General features: G+C 37.6%; 1 protein-coding gene and 1 pseudogene across 1 annotated transcript; one reads left to right on the top strand and one right to left on the bottom strand.

The window, feature by feature from the left end:
* Window positions 1-6,036: 6,036 nt before the first annotated feature.
* DECOY (decoy) lies at window positions 6,037-16,672 on the bottom strand. The gene is made up of 6 exons (XM_077366632.1): window positions 16,362-16,672; window positions 16,116-16,181; window positions 12,156-12,230; window positions 11,055-11,184; window positions 10,861-10,986; window positions 6,037-6,425 (listed from the first exon to the last, which is right to left on the bottom strand). The coding sequence occupies exons 1-6, from the start codon at window positions 16,511-16,513 to the stop codon at window positions 6,282-6,284; spliced, it is 693 nt and encodes a 230-aa protein (XP_077222747.1). The 5' UTR covers window positions 16,514-16,672; the 3' UTR covers window positions 6,037-6,281.
* Window positions 16,673-17,425: 753 nt separating this feature from the next.
* Window positions 17,426-17,913, top strand: LOC143856619 (BTB/POZ domain-containing protein At1g55760 pseudogene; annotated as a pseudogene).
* Window positions 17,914-18,723: the final 810 nt, after the last annotated feature.

Genomic DNA, 18,723 nt, shown 5'->3' with positions numbered 1-18,723 from the left:
AGGATGGACACATTGGATTTTTCTCACATCGGAAAAGGTGAACATATTTATTTTAGCATTATTCAAATATTCGGTAATTGCCTGCACAGTTGACGGCGTTTGACTTAGAACCGTCCAAACTATCAAACAATGTTCTTCGGTAAACTAAACGGACTACCCAACGTCCGTTTAGGAGTATTTTTACCCACCCCAAAAATTAGGACTTCCACCCATATGATTTTGCATTATGGCATATTTTGCCAACCATAAATTTTTTTTTTTCTTATAAGACTACTTTTCCAAGGTTTGTTTAGCAAACATTGTTTTAGGTAAAGATATCCAAGGTTTCTTCTTTGTTGAGAAAGTTTTGAAATATTTTTAAGAAGGGATTTGCTAGGGACCATCGCAGAATGCGTTTCGCGGACTTGCTGTTGCATGAGAGAGCAGCCACATAGGCTCCGATTTTGTCCTATTCATCTGAGGTGGCTGCCCTCTTATGCAGCAGCCTGTCTGCGAAATGCCTTCTGCGATGGACCCTATCATACCCCAGAAAAGTATCATTTTTTAAGGTTCCGAATTCCATCATAAAATGGCCATTTTTTCACTTAAAATGGACGGGAGTTAGGAGAGGGTAAGAAAAGACTGAAAAAACAGAAGAAAAACCTACTCGAAATATGGTATATTTTTTCTCTATGTTTTAGACTTTTCACCCTCAACTCAACTCAACTCAACTCATGCCTCTCAAATCTCTCTTCCCACCCTTCTCACTCATCTCTCACCACATTATAAACTAATATTCCATGTAAATAAATTTCATGGTTGCCAGCATGGCCTAAGAACATAGCCAAAGTCAATGTTTGGCAACTATGAATTCTTTGTAACGTAACACCACCACCGACTCAAACAGAGTCCTCTATTGCTTTTTGCTTTTTTGCTTTTTTGCTTTTTGCTTTTGCTTTTATTGTTTTAGAAGATAGGTATTAGCTTTAGAGTGTTTGTTTTATGGTTTATCTAAAAGCAACTAGCCTAGTAGGAGTTTTGTGTTTACAAGGAGTTTCTAATAGATTAGGATGAAGTGTTTTACGTTTATATGATACTATAGAGATAGCTAGTATTGGGTATCCGATCAAAGTCATTCTACAATTGTATATATATATACTGTTTTTAACGTGAATAAAATTAGAGTGCTATTGCTACGTTTCTGGAACAGTGTCTTCCATGTCTTTTTTTACATAGTGCTAATACTTCATCTCTCTCTTGTACTTTCAATTACTATTCTTTTTCCCAATTAACCAAAGAGGGTTTACAAGTGGTATCAGAGCAGGTGTTCGATCAGAATACAACCGGTTTGTTCTTTGGTTGCTTCGAGGTGATATCGAGGTTGGAAGAAGAGATGACAAAAAGTGTTGGTATGTTGGCGGGGATCGAAAAGCTCAACAATACCAATTACATCTATTGGAAGTCGTGCTTGGAGTCATATCTTCAAAGCCAGGATATATGGGAGATAGTGAATGGCAACGACACCGAGGTACCAGAAGAGGGAGTGGATACGCTACGGAAGTGGAAGATTCGTGCGGAAAAGCATTGTACGTGTTGAAGGCGTCAATACAGAAGGAGATGATTGAGCATATTAGAGATGCGAAAACTCTGAAAGAAGCGTGGGAGACACTCTCACCTCTTTTTTCACGGGCGAACGATGCACAGTTGCAGTTCTTGGAGAACAAGATCGGCTAATTAACACAAGATAATTTATCTGTTTCTGATTATTTTATGAAAGCTAAAAACTTGTGTAATGAGATATTTCAATTAGACGAGGAGTCTAAGATTAGTGAAAGCCGTATGCAGAGAATGATTATCCTTGCTTGAGGCCTGAGTTTAGTGGTTTTATCACTGCTATTCGTGGTTGGCCAACGCAACCGTCTCTCCTGGAGTTGGAGAATCTCTTAATTAATCAAGAGATGTTGGCAAGGCAGATGGCCGAATTGTCTGTGAAAGAAAGTGAGGAAGTGCTTGTGGTGAATAGCAAGCGGAAGTGGCAGAAAAATAAGAAGCCGAAGGATGGCTTTAAGAGAGATAATCAGGCTAATAACAATGAAAAATCACAAGAAAAACGTGACTTTTATTGTTATCGATGTGGCAAGCCTGACCATATTAGAAGAAATTGTCGGGCTAGGATTAAGACCGATGATGGGAATTTTATCGTCGAATCTAAAGATAAGGAGGAGGATGACGATGATGAATGGGATATGCAAGCTTCTTTTGCTTGTGATGTGATAGTGGAAGAGACTGCTACGGAATATGACTTTGAGGGAGATGTTTGTTTTGCACTGAATGTTGCAGAATCTCCTATTGTGAAGAGTCATGATTGTGAAACAAATTTGGTTGATGATCAAGAGACACTTACGGAAGATTGTAATGTCTCAGAGGATCGTCAGTTGGAGGAGCCAATTACGGTAGATGGTAATGTCTCAGAAAATCGTAAGGTGGATGAGCTTACTTCTTTTGAAGAGACAAAAGATATCAATGAGTAGCAAATCGCTATGGGCGAGGAGATCACTGCCTTGAGGAAGAATACGTGGGATCTTGTCCCACCTCCACCAAACGTAAAGCCTATTTCTTGTAGATAGGTATTTAAGGTGAAGCAAAAGACGAATGGTTTGATTGATCGGTGAAGCAAAAGGCGGATGGTTTGAATGATCGATACAAGGCGAGGCTAGTGGCACAAGGTCTTTCCCAACAATATGGGATTGACTTTGATGAGACGTTTAGTCCGGTAGCGAAGATCTCAACGGTTCATGTGTTGATTGCATTGGCAATACGTGTGGACGTTGTGGAAGGAGGCTCCGAAAGCGTGGTACCGTGAGATAGCGAAGTTTCATAATGCTTTCGAAGGGTTGAACTACAAGAAGTTTGTGAAGTCTCGGAAGGAACTTAGCGTTGCTAGTGGAGAGTTAACGCTGAAGCGGAGTGCTAGAGTCATCATTGATTCATACACGACGTCGGAGGGGTCGAGCCAACGGGGTTGATTCATAATGGGTTTGAGTAGTTTGGCGAGTCGGTGTTGAGGGGGAGAATTGTAAACGTAACAACACCACCAACTCAAATAGAGTCCTTTTTAGTTTTTGCTTTTATTGTTTTAGCAAGATAGGTATTAGCTTTAGAGTGTTTGTTTTATGGTAGTAGGAGTTTTGTGTTTACAAGGAGTTTCTAATAGATTAGGATGAAGTGTTATACGTTTATAGGATACTATAGAGATAGCTAGTATTGGGTATCCGATCAAAGTCATTCTACAGTTGTATATATATACTGTTTTAAACATGAATAAAATTAGAGTGCTATTGCTACTTTTCTGGAACAGTGTCTTCAACGTTTTTTTTTTTTTACATAGTGCTAATACTTCATCTCTCTCTTGTACTTTCAATTACTATTCTTCTTCCCAATTAACCAGAGAGGGTTTACATTCTTTTCCCATGAAAAATTAGTTTCTTAGGTGATGGGAGAGGGGTAGGGAGGGTCGGTAAAAGAGAGACTTGAGAGGGCATGAATGAGAAGAGGGTGAGAAGACTAAAAAATAGGGAAAAAATAAATTATATTTTGAGTGGAGTCTTTTGTTTTCTTGTTCCTCAACCTTTTCCTATCCTCACTTCCTCAGCCTTTTCCTATCCTCACTTTCTCAGCCTTTTCTTATCTCTCCTCAGTCCCTCAATGTCTCCTCCCTCTCCCACTCCCACTCTCCCTCTCCCTCTCCCTCTCCCACTCTCCCTCACCATTGGGGTAAAGCTAAAATTCCATGGAAAAATAAATCACGGGTAGCCAAACATGCCTAAAATATATCAATCAATAAAAGGATATTTTCCAAGTTTAAGATGTCGATATGGGCCAGCAGTAGTGGGGATAATTAAGGCGAGATTGGAGGTGGGCCCAAGAACAAGGAGCCACGTGTCACGCAAGAGTTAGATGGGCTGCCGAGAAAACCGGACGTGGGATACTAAAAAGTCAAAAGTCAAAAGGTGGTGGAACCATCCTTTCCTTTTCCTTGGCCACGAAAGCATACATAAGGAACATGAGACCCATGTGGTTTTATTTCATAGATAATTCCTTCGAGCTGAGATTGAGACACGTGGACATGATAGGAAATTGCAGACCGTCCATCTGACCAGGCATACTGTACAAGGGTCCAATGACAAAAGAAGTTCATAAAATACTACGCCAAACTTTGGGTCATAAAAAAAACATGGGATTTGCTAGGCAATTTCGCGGAAAAGAAAGTTTGCGGTTCACTTTTGCAGGATAGAACCCCACACATGCTCACTTTTTAGCAGATTTTGTTTTATTCATTTAATGAGGAATGATAGAATGACTGGTGCCCTTGCAAAAATCAGTTTCAAGGATGCCCTTATTGGTTGATTTCTACAAAGTCAACATGGTTTCCACTTTTTAAGGCGCCATCCATTTTTTTTTGGGGTGCCCTTCATTCTACCATTTCTCTCATTTAATTCATCTGAGGTGGATGTTCTCTCTAGCAAAAGTGAGCCACAAAATGGCTATCTTCGAAATTGCATAGCAAATACTAGGGCTGCACATGGTTTGGCCCGGTTCGGTTTAGGGAGTTTTTTTAACCGAACCAATCATATCAGTTTGGAGAAAATCCAAACTGTAACCAAACCGATCAGGGGGTATAACCGAACCAAACTGAACCGATTTTGACCGGTTTAGTTCAGTTCACGGTTTGTCCGGTACAAATCTAAATTAAGTAGTTAAATACGCTTATCTATAAAAATAAAAATAAAGGTTTATTTATCCAAATCAACCATCAACGGTGTGCAACGAGACCGACAATCTCTCTCTCTCTCTCTCTCTCTCTCTCTCTCTCACGAAACAAAACCCTCCCTCTCTAACCCTAATCGAGGGCCTTATAAAGGGGATGATATATCCCTCCCCACCCTTCTTTTCTTCTCTTGGACAGCCCCACTAAGTATTTAGAACTATTCTTTTGACACTTCTAATGGGTGGTCTAAGGGGAAGGGGCGAATGTATTCTTTACTTTCGAATATAGGGAATTGATATAGACACACCTCCCTTGTTTAAATCACCCCTCTTCTCTTTGCAAATGAAATAACTCACTTTAGATTTGATAATGACACAAAATCAGTTCGTCTTTTCCTCTATTTTTCGGTTCGGTTCGGTTATTTTTCGGATTAAAACTCTAAAACCGTGAACCGAACCGATGAGATCGGTTCGGTAAAATTCTAAACCATGACCGAACCAATGCCGAGAAAAACCAAACCAAACCAAACCAAATTGAAAGGCCCGGTTTGGTTTATCGGTTTGCGCGGTTTTTTGTCCAGCCCTAGCAAATACCTACAAACAAATATGACTTTCTTTAGAATACAAAAGCAATGTGTACTCAAAAGTCCATAAAATACAACGCCTAACTTGTGTAATAAGCCCTTCAATCAATTCAATATAATGATATATTTTATTTTATTTTTGCATTTTTTTTAATCTTTAGTCCATTATTCTCTTTGTGGAATAAGCCCTTTAATCTTTAGTCCATTATAAAATACAACAGCTGTTGTCTCCTTTCACGAGGTGGCTGGTCTGAGGTGCGACAGACCAGCCGAGAAATGCCTTTTGCGATGGACGCTGGCAATTCTCTTCGTAATGATATAACTAGCAAAACTCCAAGCATGTGTTAAAACTCATTTGTTATCCTAAACAATACAGAAATCGATCCCCACCAGTTAAGTGTGTGAGTTTTCTATAAAGGAATGCCGAATGCCAAGTTAAAATTGCATCCGCTTATTGGTATCTTGGATCTATTGATGAGCTATAATGTGAGTGGTGGATCTCTGCATAGAATGTTAGACAAATGAAACCATTTATAATCTAAATTCTGAGTAATGCATGGTTTCTAAATTAAAAGAAAATGACTGTAGGAGCATGGATTCTCATCTTTCAAACTGAAAACAGGTATTGCAGTATAACTAGAAGATTATTATGACTAATTAGTCTACTAATTAATCAAAAAGTAATAAGTCTTCCACGAAAAATGAGTTCAGCTCTTGATAATGCAAAGGAAAAGATATATTGCATCTGAATCATATGAAAGAAACAGTTTATGAAAGCTTTTGAGCTCACAGAAAATCCATGATATTTTTCAGCTCAATTTTGTTTTGCTTACATAGTATAAAATCCCAGCTCAAGAATGGACAGGTGCAATAAGATGAAGCTCGAAAACAAGCTTTGAAATACAATGGGTCTATAAATTATAGCGAGCTCTTGGAGTCTGGATGATAGCCTCAGCTAATGATCATTTGGTTAAGGAATGCAGCTTGCTCTGGAAAATATTCCATTAATTCGTCCTTGGTTACCCAGACATGATCCTCACACTCACCGATCTTATATTTGTTGGTACCAATCACTTGTGATTTGAAAAAGAATCGCTGAAAGGAATGAGAGAATTAAGAGAATTAATAATTGAGTAAAGAAACCAATTCAGGTACTCAACTTGTAAGCATCTTCAAAAAGAACATGAAAACCAGCTTAAATAAGACAGATTATAAGTTTACAAGACAAGCATACGTATATTCATCTAAATCCATAAGCATGATGAAACTCAATATAATGTCAATAACAATGACTACTTTTGATCCTCACACTTATCGATCTCTGATTTCTGGTCCAATATTCTGCTTCTCATAAAGCTATTTCCATTCTGGCATTTGAAAATGTATTCACTTAGTTTTTCAAGATCTCCATCAAGGAGTATATGTAATGTTCTCTCTTTTTTCTTTTGTTATTATAGACTGGTAGACTATGCACACTTGAAATTGCACTTTGACAACAGTCAGATTTTGCAATCTTCTGATACATAGGCACTTCAGGCCCTAAAATGACCTACTTTGGGCCCACACTCACTTAAGCATCCTGATAATTCTGCTCACTAGATTAAATTAACCATATTTGAATTTTTTTTTTGAAATCTCCCATAATTTTCTTGCTCGGAACTTGGGCCAACACCCTTGTTCAGCACTGCATGTGATCAGGCCTGGGGCCCAAAAGCTTCTCAGAAGATGGCATGGAACCTTTTCATTAGCAACCATAATTAGAATATATCAGCAGTCTATATTATATCATGGGTTATGTTCCTTGTCCAACTCCCTACATAGTACATGACCTCTGAATTTCAACCTCAAGCCTCTGCGTTGTTCTTTTCACTCCAAAGGGGACCTGATGGTCACTTCCATTCTTAAATGGTTCCTATTACCAGAAATTCCTAGGAATTACCCTTAGCAGCTTTAATATTATCAATAAATTAATGGGTGCATTTCCATCTTCTAAGAAATGAATCAGAAGAATTCACATCATGATCAGCTACACTAGAACAGTCTTACACGCACATGCAGACACACATGGATACATATGCACACACATATAGAGATATATGCATATAAATACTCGGTTTTTATCATTAAGAAGGAAAAGGCCACAACAACAAACTTAATGGCATGTACAAAGCACAACAATCATAGAACAAGGAGATAACAAATTAAGCATCACATGGTCAATAGACACCTACAGACCAACAGCATTTTTTTTTTGAATGGCTACAGACCAACAGCATTGTCCCCTAAACCTTGTGTGGTGCATCGAAATTGAGCAAATCTCGAGTTTTTTCTTCCAAATATGATCTGATTAAGGTTTACAAATGAAATTCACCACTAGCCCCCAGTTGAACTAATATATACTAATAAGTAAAGAGTCCCCCCCCCCATTCCCAAAAAAAAAAAAAAAACACACACCCACCCACCTAAAAAACCACACACACACACACACAGATATATATATATATATATATATATATATATAGAGAGAGAGAGAGAGAGAGAGAGAGAGAGAGAGAGAGACCATCCTTCCAACTAATTAAAGAAAACATAGGCAGTAAGCTGACCATCTTGGTGATAATCCATTAATCAATCTTCTCATCATTCATTTTTATAAATTTTAGAAAATCTCTGCACTCTCACATTTCCCTTCCACGTCTCTATTTTTTTTTTTTTTTGAAAGTTTACGAAAATTCATTATTAAGAGAAAAAAACAGGGGACAAGATGTCCCACTGTATTACAACCCAGTAAGCACCGACTTACATTTGACAGACCCGCTACACCGGTGTAAATACATCGTTAATTACTCATGATAACTCACCCGATTGATTAAATAATATGACCCTATTTTCCTTTCTATCAACCCCCGACTAATAATTCATGATAACTCACCCGATTGATAACTCTACTTTTTTTTTTGGAATGGCAAATTATATTAACTAATAAAAAGAAACAAGGAGACTGAGATGGACATAGAAACATAACAAAGAGTACAGCCTTTAATGATAGTATCACCATTTCAAAAAAAAAAAAGGGGGCGGGGGGGTGGCACTCATCAAAACGTTACAAAAAACAAGAAATGAAAACCAAAGCAACCCCTCTCCCCACCATCAAGGGACCAAGGGTTCAAATTTCGGTTTCAGCCATAGCTGAAAAACAGCCTTTCAGTGAAAAATCTTATAATTTCGGCCGAAATTTTTAAATTTTGGTCCCGGACGAAATTTAAAACTATGCAAGGGACACAAAAAAAAACCTCCAGATCTTCAAAAATATTTTGAAATTTCCAAATATTATGGCCATAGTTGCCAAAGTGAGAGGCAAATGCATGAAACAATGGGTAAGTGAAAGCAAGAAGCGAGGGGTCTTACAAAAGAGAAAATGTAAGCGGAAAACACCAATGAAATTGGAACAGTCATTTGTTTAAAGGAATTTTCAGAGGCATCTTTTGCGGACACCAACGTATTTTCTTGCTACTGGTTCAGTAGGGCAGTGTCCTGCCAGATTTCATAGGGATTGGGAAAAATTCCTAAAGAAAATTGTCGAACGAGACCCGCTTAAGCAGTCTCTCTCAGAGAAAGGTAACCCCCAAATGGATGCCGCCTCCTTGTGGTTTCCTTAAGATGAACTTTGATAGTTCCAGCTTAGGGAATCCTAGACTGGCAGGTGTTGGAGGTCTCCTTTGAGAGGATAATGGGACCACGAGATGGGCCTTCTCAAGGCCTTTTGAGGAGTCAGATGCAACTATAACGCAGGTGCAAACACTTCTGCAACTATAACGGAGGAGCAAACGCTTCTAGCAGGAATCTGCTATCTAAAGGAGAGTGATTTGGATCATGTCATAGTAGGAGAGTCTAAGAACATCATAAATTGGATAAATAATGTAACAATCTACCCTTGGAGATGTGAAAACGGCATTGAAGAAGTCCCTGACAGAGTAGAGGGTCATTCTATCAAATTCCAGCATGTTTGGAGATTCGCCAGTAGTAAGGTCAGCTGGTCTGCTCTGGGAATGAACAGATCTGCTCTGGAGCTTTTTGAGTCCCTCCTGATTGATCGCAGTATGTACTTATTTTTTGTAGTTTGTTTTTCCATCTACTTGTTTTGCTTTTGCTTCACAATGCAAGGTTTCTCATTTATTCAAAAAATGTGGTTAGAATAAAAAGAAGTTAAAGAGGACTTCATAGCTGATTAAAATAACAACTCTTAGGGATCTATAGTTTTACATGCTCGAAATTTAATTGTTTTGTTATGTTTTTGAAAAAAAAAACCACATAAATTATATTCAAAATTAAAAATGCATTTTTAATTTTAAATACACTCCTTTTGAGTATATTTAAAAGGATCGTGTCATGTTTTAAATACACTCCTTTGTAACAGGTCTTAAGGGTTCATGAGATTTAACTTCAAGAAACTAAAACAAATAATTCATCCATAAATATCATTACATTATTTACAAATGGGAAAACCAAAAATGACATGTGTGATACTATAACTCAATATTTTGCACACTAACCTAAACATAGAAGATGGGTGACATTCTCTAAATTGGCATGCCATGCAGTCATGGACACTAGCAAAAAATGATATGTTTGTTGTGTCGAGCACATTGATTGTTTGTGTCATCATCTTCAATAATGATCCAGACCAAATCATGCCCAGATAAACCATTACCCAGAATGCCCACTGTACGTGTATGATGTAGCACACGTGTTTGGTGATGGGAGTATGGAACCATTAAGAGTAAGCACAACCAGGGGTTTTGAAACAAAATAGAGTTAATAATTAAAGATTGTCAACCGCAGATTTGTAACAAAATATCATGAAGCTGATTCACCAAATATCGTGAAATTTTAACTAAAATGCGACAACAATCATCTCCATTGCCCAGCTTTTCAGGTACAGAATCCTCTAGTGTGCTTTTTTTTCGATTCCTCTAATGCGCTTCAACTTAAAAAGGAATATAAATCACCCAGTCTAAATAAAGGAGCACAAAAGACCAGTGTAGTGATTGATATCAACTAAGACCTAAGAAATGCAAAGTGTACTATTAATGCCCTATTCATTTGGGATTATGACAACTGTTTGTCACCCTCAAATCTGATTATTGGACCCAAAATTGAATGTAATTTTGGGTCCAAAAATCGGATTTGGGGGTGACAATCAGTTGCACAATCTCAAACGAACAGGGCCTAAAAAAAGAAATGTAAACTGCAAGAGGAACCTAGTTGAAATAATAAGCCATGCCAAACAACAGACTTCTCAAATAATGAATTAATACGCAGAAAAAAAAATCATTAAAAACAAACATAGCAATCTGCAAGAAGGGAGAAATTTAATAGGCAGGTAGCTTGAACCATGCGTGAAGTCCCAATTGAACAATAATACAGTATAACATGAAGACATCCTATTATAAGGCGGCCAAGAGTGAGTCAATCCTTATAGTCATACTGAAGGCAATAATACACTAAAAAGTTCAATCCTGAAAACAGATACCTTAAATGATGGAAGGTCAGGCACAGTTACTGTTGATTGTATAGCCATATGAGCAAAAGGTGCATTCCCAACAAAGTACGTATGGGTGAGGCTACCAATAACAGATTCTAACGCTGACTCTGCACACTGCAAATTAAAGTGTTTGAAACTAAACATATAGGAAGTTACAATGGAAGAAACATTGTGGATATTACCTTGCGCAATGTCTCTTCACTCTCATAAACCTTTTCTGGAAAGTGCCAAACAGGTTCTTTTGAAGGAGACCCATACGTGCTACCATAGAGTATAAGATAAAGTCTTCTATCAAGTGCTCTCTTTAATGACCTGAAAAAAAGGGAACAAACAATTAAGAAAAAAAATGAAACCGTGGTTACTTAAAAGGTTTCTTAATTTTACATTTAAAATGAGAAGTATACACAACTCTTAGGCTATATTCACTAAATGTGTAGTTGCAAATCAAAATGGTATTAGCCCTCTATTATGGTATTACCATTCAAAGTCTTTGATAAGTTTCATTTCACATGTGTGTAGTGCATGCATTTCATTATGATTACAAAATAAATTAATTACATTTTTGTTGCATTTATAGTTTTTCTTCTTCATCAATGATCACTGATCAATACATCCTCTACCACATCATCTTTGAAAGGAAGGTTCCTGTGTGCACATCCATTTGTCTTTCATGTTTCCAAAAACAAAATAAAACATTCTAGTGTTCAGGAAAAGAGGCTACGAAAGTTAAAAAATTAAAAACAATAGAAAAAATTAAAAAAGAGAAATTGGCTATTGATGAGACATGAAATTGGCTATTGATGAACCTAATTAATAGCACAATTCACAATTACATTCAGAAAATAAGGTAAAAAGGAACAAAGATAGGGCACATCCTTTGAAGTTTGAACCACAAAAAGGTTGTAGTTTAAACCCACAACTTGGATTTGAATGAGAACTCAGCCAAGGTAAAAAGGACTGGACTCAGGCAAATTGATGACTGACACTGAGATTTTAAACAGTGGCTTTTACCATCCAATAACCAAACCATTAAAAAGTTTGCCACTTTTCACAAGAAATCAAGCAGGTCTGATGCAATTGTCTAACATGAGAACCACCACCAATATGTGCTCATTGTGTACTCGCGTTTAAACAAAACATAAATAATGAGGCATCTGTCTTCAAAGAGCACTGGAAGCACCCTAAACCGTATGTCATTGAATTAAAAAAGACAAGCGTATATAGCATCATACCGTACAAATAAAATTAAAAAATATATAAGAAGTATATCATATATTATGTACCTTCTGTCATTAGTCTTGTCAGCTTCAGTGATCCTTGGAGCGGGTACATAATCAATCTGATACTCACCTTTTCCCCTGATTGCCAAAGCAAGAGTTATATCAAAATGTGTGCAAGAAGAATTGAAATTTCTCCCTAGCATAAGAAAATTTCCAATTCAGGAAGATAGGGATACACATCTTATAATAAGTGCCCGAGGTTCAATGTGATTACATGAAACTTATAATCGACCATCATTCAGGTCATCATATCATGGCTAATGATCTAATTTGGCTCAAAATAGAAACCAGTCTAATTTGGCTCAAAATAGAAACCAAGGAAATGTGAATAACTTTGTTTTGCAATGGCACTCTCTAATCAGCACTAAACAACTTCCAGAACTAACAAAAATAACAGTAAGAGAAAACACAAGCATTACAGAGAAACTCATGCAAAATCAATATAGTAGCCAGAACTAAATTCATTGAAAAACAATACCAAAAAAAAAAATCATTGACTTGTCACAAAATCTAAGAGAAATCATCATATTTATGGTAAGATCATACTCTAGTAATATGGCGCTTGGAAGAGAGACTAGATTAATCTCATGTCCGGGGAGATATCCTCAAGAACTAGAAAAGAATTGGGGAAGTAGAAGACACTTTTTCATTGATAATCTTCAATTGAAAGTGACATATGTTTTTGTATTCTCCAAGAAATGACACTTTCCTAAACATAATAGAGTCCTATCCAACTCTTTCCTAACCAATCACTTTCCTAACAAATCTTTATAAAATAAATAAGCAGTTTCCTAAACAAAAATAGTCCTAATAAAGCTAAATAAACCAATAGCCAATAATAATAAAGATTCCTACTAAACCTCTAAATATAAGATAAGTACTAATAGATATTATCTAATATTCAAAATGACCTTGTCCTCAAGGTCTAAAATTTGCAAATTGTTACTGAAAGTCACGCCATTGTTCTCATGTGGCATCATCCCTTGCTTAGATTTTTGCAGAACCATGCTCATCTGTTGAGAGTCAATTGTTTGAACATCACTCGACGTGGAACCCCGTAAAGCAATTTTTTTGCCATCACGAGAAAACTCCATATGCAAATTTGCAAAATCCCACGTTATTGGGCCTAACGTTGTCAACCACTGTACCCCTAGAACCATGTCGTAACCGCCTAATGGCAATAAACACGCCTCAACACAAAAATTATTGGGAAAAATACACTTAGACCCCCTGTGGTTTCTGACACATTCAACTTAACCCCTAATGTTTAAAAAGTCACAAGTAGACCTCCTGTGGTTTCAATTTGTGTAAGGTAGACCCCCTCAGTTGACGGTTCGTCCACAGATTGAAGGGTTAGGAGATGGAGCTGATTTTTTAGGCACACCCTATCTATGTCAGGGCCCATCAAATGAACGCTTTGGATCATCCAAACAATGTAGGCCCAGTGTGTTTTTGGTAGTGTTTGGATTCGGGTATGGGCCCACTATATTTTTGGTAGTGTTTGGATTCGGGTATGGGCCCACATTGTTTGGATGATCCAAAGCGTTCATTTGATGGGCACTGACATAGATAGGGTGTGCCCAAAAAATCAGCTCCATCGGATCATCCTAACCCTTCAATCTGTGGACGAACCGTCAACTAAGGGGGCCTACCTTATACAAATTGAAACCACAGGGGGTCTACTTCTAACTTTTTAAAAATTAGGGGTTAAGTTGAATGTCTCAGAAACCATAGGGGGTCTAAGTTTATTTTTCCCAAAATTATTTCAAAGCATCGTCCACTGAAATTCAAGACAAATCCCTGTACTAAAAAGTCGAGTACCATCCACAGCAGTCACAAGCAAGGGATTTGTTTTCTGCATGACACAACTGGATTGCTTCGCCATTCGTGGGTCCAGGAAGTTATGGGTGCTCCTGGAATCTACAAGAATCATAATCGGCATGTTTTTTACAAACCCCTTAATACACATAATTGGGAATGATGGCGAGCCTGTGAGCGCGAACACAAATATCTGTAAATCCGCAGGTGGAACTTCTTCAGGAGAAAGATCAATATCTCCCATTTCTGCCTCAACCTCGTTGTTATTACAACCTTCTAATAGAAACAGTTGGGGTCGTTTACAACGGTGTCCCGGTACAAACTTCTCATCACAGTTGTAGCAGAGGCCTTTTTCTTGACGTTCCATCATTTGTTTTTCGGTGAGGTGTTTGATGGGAGGAAGGCCATTGTTACCATCAAATTGAGGCTTCGAACCTGGCGGTGAAGGCAATAGAGCAGGTTTAGGAGGGGGTCGCAGACGACAGTTAATAGCATCAATCGATTCCTCCTCTAACCCGGCTAACTCAATAGCTTGATCAAGAGTTGTAGGCTTGAGTTTTTGTACACCTGGTCGAATCTTATCTTTAAGTCCCACAAGAAATGCAATTATAAAAAATTGATCAGGAAAATCTTTAGTTTAACTGGAAAAATTTTGAAAACGCTCTTGATATGCTGCAACCGTCCCAGACTGGCGAAGCCTTATAATATCCGCAATGGGATCTTCGCTCACTCTTGGCCCAAAACGCTGACAAATAGCCTTTTTGAAGACAGGCCAAGAAACAATTACATGAGTGTGCTCAAACCATTGAAGCCATTGAACAGTTTTTCCTTCTAAGTGAATCGAGGCTAGAGCCACCCTTTGCTCCGTATCAATTCCATTAACCCCAAAAAAATTATCACAACGATAAACCCAACCCTTTGGATCATCGCCTGCAAATTTAGGAAAATCGATCTTTGCATAACAGGGTTGAAAAGTACCCGAAGGAGGAGCTGAGATTTGTGGAACAACGATCTCACTCCGATTGACAGTATTACCTTCAATTTCCAAATCCGCGGGCACATTACAATTGGTTATCGCTCCCAAGCGCCGTAGAATTTTGGTAAACTGAGTTGTAGTCGAAGCTTATATTCGAGCAACAGCATCATGCAACTTCATAAGCTCTTCCGAATGATGAGAGGCGGATTCTTGCAATTTAGAAATTGCAGTAGAATGAAGTTTCAATTCTTCCTCAATTTGTTTAAGTCTGGTTCCATCTGCCAAGATTATCGATACGCAAGCCGAAGATCGTCGGCTCTGATACCACTTAATACGGCGCTTGAAAGAGTGACTTGATTAATCTCACGTCTGGGGAGATATCCTCAAGAACTAGAAAAGAAGTGGGGAAGAAGAAGACACTTTTTCATTGATAATCTTCAATTGAAAGTTACATATGTTTTTGTATTCTCCAAGAAATGACACTTTCCTAAACATAATAGAATCCTATCCAACTCTATCCTAACCAATCACTTTCCTAACAAATCTTTATAAAATAAATAAGCAGTTTCCTAAACAAAAATAGTCCTGATAAAGCTAAATAAACCAATAGCCAATAATAATAAAGATTCCTACTAAACCTCTAAATATAAGATAAGTACTAATAGATATTATCTAATAATATTACTAATTACTACTATATGCTATCTAATAATATTATTAATTTTCTATTCCAACCGTATCATCTAGTAACAATGCTGACAATATCTTTATTTATATTTTTTGACGAGTATATTGTGATTGCACACATGAACTAAATGTTGTAAACCCTGCGTCCAAACCGCTACGGCACATGGTTCCACAACCAATTTTCTAAAGCAACATAAACACGGCAAGATGGATGATGTCCCTCTAATTCAATATGCCACAAGCTACTCTACAGGAATTTGCATTCTCTTTTTGGTATTTCAACCACATAAAAATAGGTATCCTAGTTGATAAAATGGATTAGATATCCTAATCGAATAACTAAACGCCAATAAAAACCACTTATCAAAAGATTAACCAAGATTATAATAGCTTAAAGCAGAGACTGAAACAGAAAGTTGCATATCATCGACAATCTTACACGAAACTAAATGAAAAAAACAAAAATTGATGATTGAAATTACTTGGCATCAGATCTTCCCAACACTTCATCAGGAAATCTCCGACGAAATTGCGACCTCCACCGCAATCTGGTATTGAAAAACACAAAAAAAATAAATTAAAAATGACATTCTAGAATCTTCCGAAAGAGTAACAAAATGCATCAGAGAATGCATCATTTCCTTCTAAGAAATGGCGTATTGAAACCCTAATCGATATTTCTAGAAAAAAAAAGTTCAGCATTTGAGAAGAAAAATTGAGGAGATTACGAGAATTCTTGAAATGCGTAGACAACAGGATCGATCTTCGGAATAACAACAGGCAATCTCTCGAAAAGTACGGCAGCTACGATTTTTTCGGGTTGAGATGTGCAAAACCCTCGAGTTTTCAGAGATCGATGAAACAAAGAAGACCTCTGCATTTCTCAAAATCTTTGCTGTTTGTTTCCTTTTTTGATTTCTGTTCTTATCTTTAGGGTTTAGTACGGTTCTCAAAACCCTACTTAAACCCTAGAAAGAAGTTTCTTACAGGAAAATAGCCGTGGCCTCGCTGCAACTTGTAACCCTGTGTAATTTTTAGATGACGAAACATGCCCATTCCTTTTATGAAATTACAAAATAACAATTAAGAGAGTCAAATATCTCCAATTTCCCACGTGGGTGGGACTATCGATTTTCTGATGGGCCCTACAGTTTTTCTAAATGGATTTGCTAGCGTCCATCGCAAAAGGCATTTCGCAGATGGTCTGTTGCATCTAGCATCATTTGGCTGCTGTCAGATGCAACAGACCATCCGCGAAATGCCTTTTGCAATGGACGCTAGCAATTTGCATTTGCATTGAACGAAGAATCCTTAAGAATAATTTCACATTGCTCCTCTCCTACCTTTGAGAGTAAAGGTCCCTCATCATTGCTTTAAATCCTTCTCCACATCTCCCCTCACAGCCTTTCCCAAGTTTAAGACTCTAAAATATAGTTTCAACCCACAGGCCGGCGCATCGTTGACTATTCCGAGTCGACTCCCTTTTACCTTGGCCACGTTCTTGTCCCAGTCCACATTTTTCCTATAAAGTCAATCAAAATTCCTTCTAACTCTCCCGAGTTATAACCACGTCAACTGAGTAATCGACCGCGTCGTGCCAAGAATTGTTTTGACTGCATTGTGACCCGACACACATTGTAAAACACTAAATTTTCCTATGGAACAGAATTTTCACAGCCTTTCTTCCTTTCCTATGATTTTTTCCTATAAAACACAGGGTTGTGACCCTTCCTCCATCTGGAGCGAAAGTTGCCTCAATGGAAATATGGCAGCTATATTGCTCCTTGTCTGAATGTTATCAGAAAAAATCTACACAGATGTCACTATCAAGGCTTCTGATGGGCCCACCGTGCCATCCTCTCCACGAGTTCACCCGTCTTCCGCAGCATGTTTTCTCAAGACCTCAAAGAGGAGCATAACCTTCTCTGACATGTCTGTCAAAGCTTGTCAAGCATTCCTTCAATACATCTATGGCAGCATTGAACATGACGAGTTTATGATGCATTGCTTTGCTCTCTCCAGGCAGCTGATAAGTATGACATCTTTGAGTTGAAGGCGTCCGGCAATGACAGCCTTATAGATGACATTGATGCAAATAATGTCCTCAAAAGGCTTCAAATTGCATCTCTCTCTCGATTACCGGTGCTGAAAAACAAGTGCATTTTGCATTTTGTGAACTTTGGGGAGATATTTGACATTCGCAAAGATTTTAATACCTTTCTGCAGCACGCCGACAGGGACCTGATTGTGGATATCTTCCAAGAGATTCTTATTACCTGAATCAGAATGAAAAGCAAAGTGTCCATGGTCTAATGGATGCGATAGAGGTATTCTAAACCTTTGGCATAATTTCAAATCATATGGGACGCAATTTATTTCCATCTATTTTTATGCCTGCTGAAGAAAAGCCGTTTTTCTATTAACCACATTTTTGTGGGGTTTGATTGTGTAGTTGGCCATCAGGTCCATCAGGATGGGTTGCTGAACTGTATAGTACAGGAAAATTCTTTTCTTTTAGTACATTTTATTAGTTCATGATGTAAACATTTCTGATTGGATGAAACTGATAAATCTCAATTGTTCATATCACAAAAGAAACATTGCATTAATGGTTGTTTTGTGGTGTATAACAGTTCTACATGATTTAAAATATCAGGATGTGTTTTGTGAGATTTTATGTTCTTTGTTCAAGCAAACTTGAGTTCTGCTCTATCTATTGTCATATAATTGAACTGGGTGTGAAGGCAAGAGTAGAAAAAGCACTACCATAAAAATAATCTTCTTTATAGTCCCTTATATTTTTGTTGGGTTACCTCCACACAGGAAAAAAAATCTAAATCAGTATTCCATTTTTTCTAGCCATATGCTGTAATTTCCAATCATACATCTGATCAGATTGAATTCGGTATGAAATTAAAACCAGAAAAAACACTGCTGACTGCTAAAGTATAAAAGATAAATAATGCCTTTCTCCATCAACATAAGCTTAAGCTTTTGGAGAAGTTGGTAAGTTAACATGGTATCAGAGCCAAAGGTCTCGAGTTCAAACCTCCCAGATAGCAAAAAAACCACATGCTATGGTTGGCCCAG

The sequence above is a fragment of the Tasmannia lanceolata genome, unplaced genomic scaffold (genome assembly GCF_043159265.1).
Source record: "Tasmannia lanceolata isolate RefF3 unplaced genomic scaffold, GAP_Taslan_0.1 ptg000023l, whole genome shotgun sequence".
In the NCBI taxonomy this organism is placed as follows: Eukaryota; Viridiplantae; Streptophyta; class Magnoliopsida; order Canellales; family Winteraceae; genus Tasmannia; species Tasmannia lanceolata.
The sequence above is the reverse complement of the archived record's forward strand: the minus strand, read 5'-3'. Positions and strand labels throughout refer to the sequence as shown.

Coding starts and splice junctions, on each gene's coding strand:
- DECOY (XM_077366632.1), bottom strand. CDS start 16,513: ATGCAGAGGTCTTCTTTGTTTCATCGATCTCTGAAAACTCGAGGGTTT. Junction 12,231..16,115: donor TTGGGAAGATCTGATGCCAA/GTAATTTCAATC, acceptor TTTGGCAATCAG/GGGAAAAGGTGAGTATCAGA. Junction 6,426..10,860: donor CTGACCTTCCATCATTTAAG/GTATCTGTTTTC, acceptor CATTCCTTTCAG/CGATTCTTTTTCAAATCACA.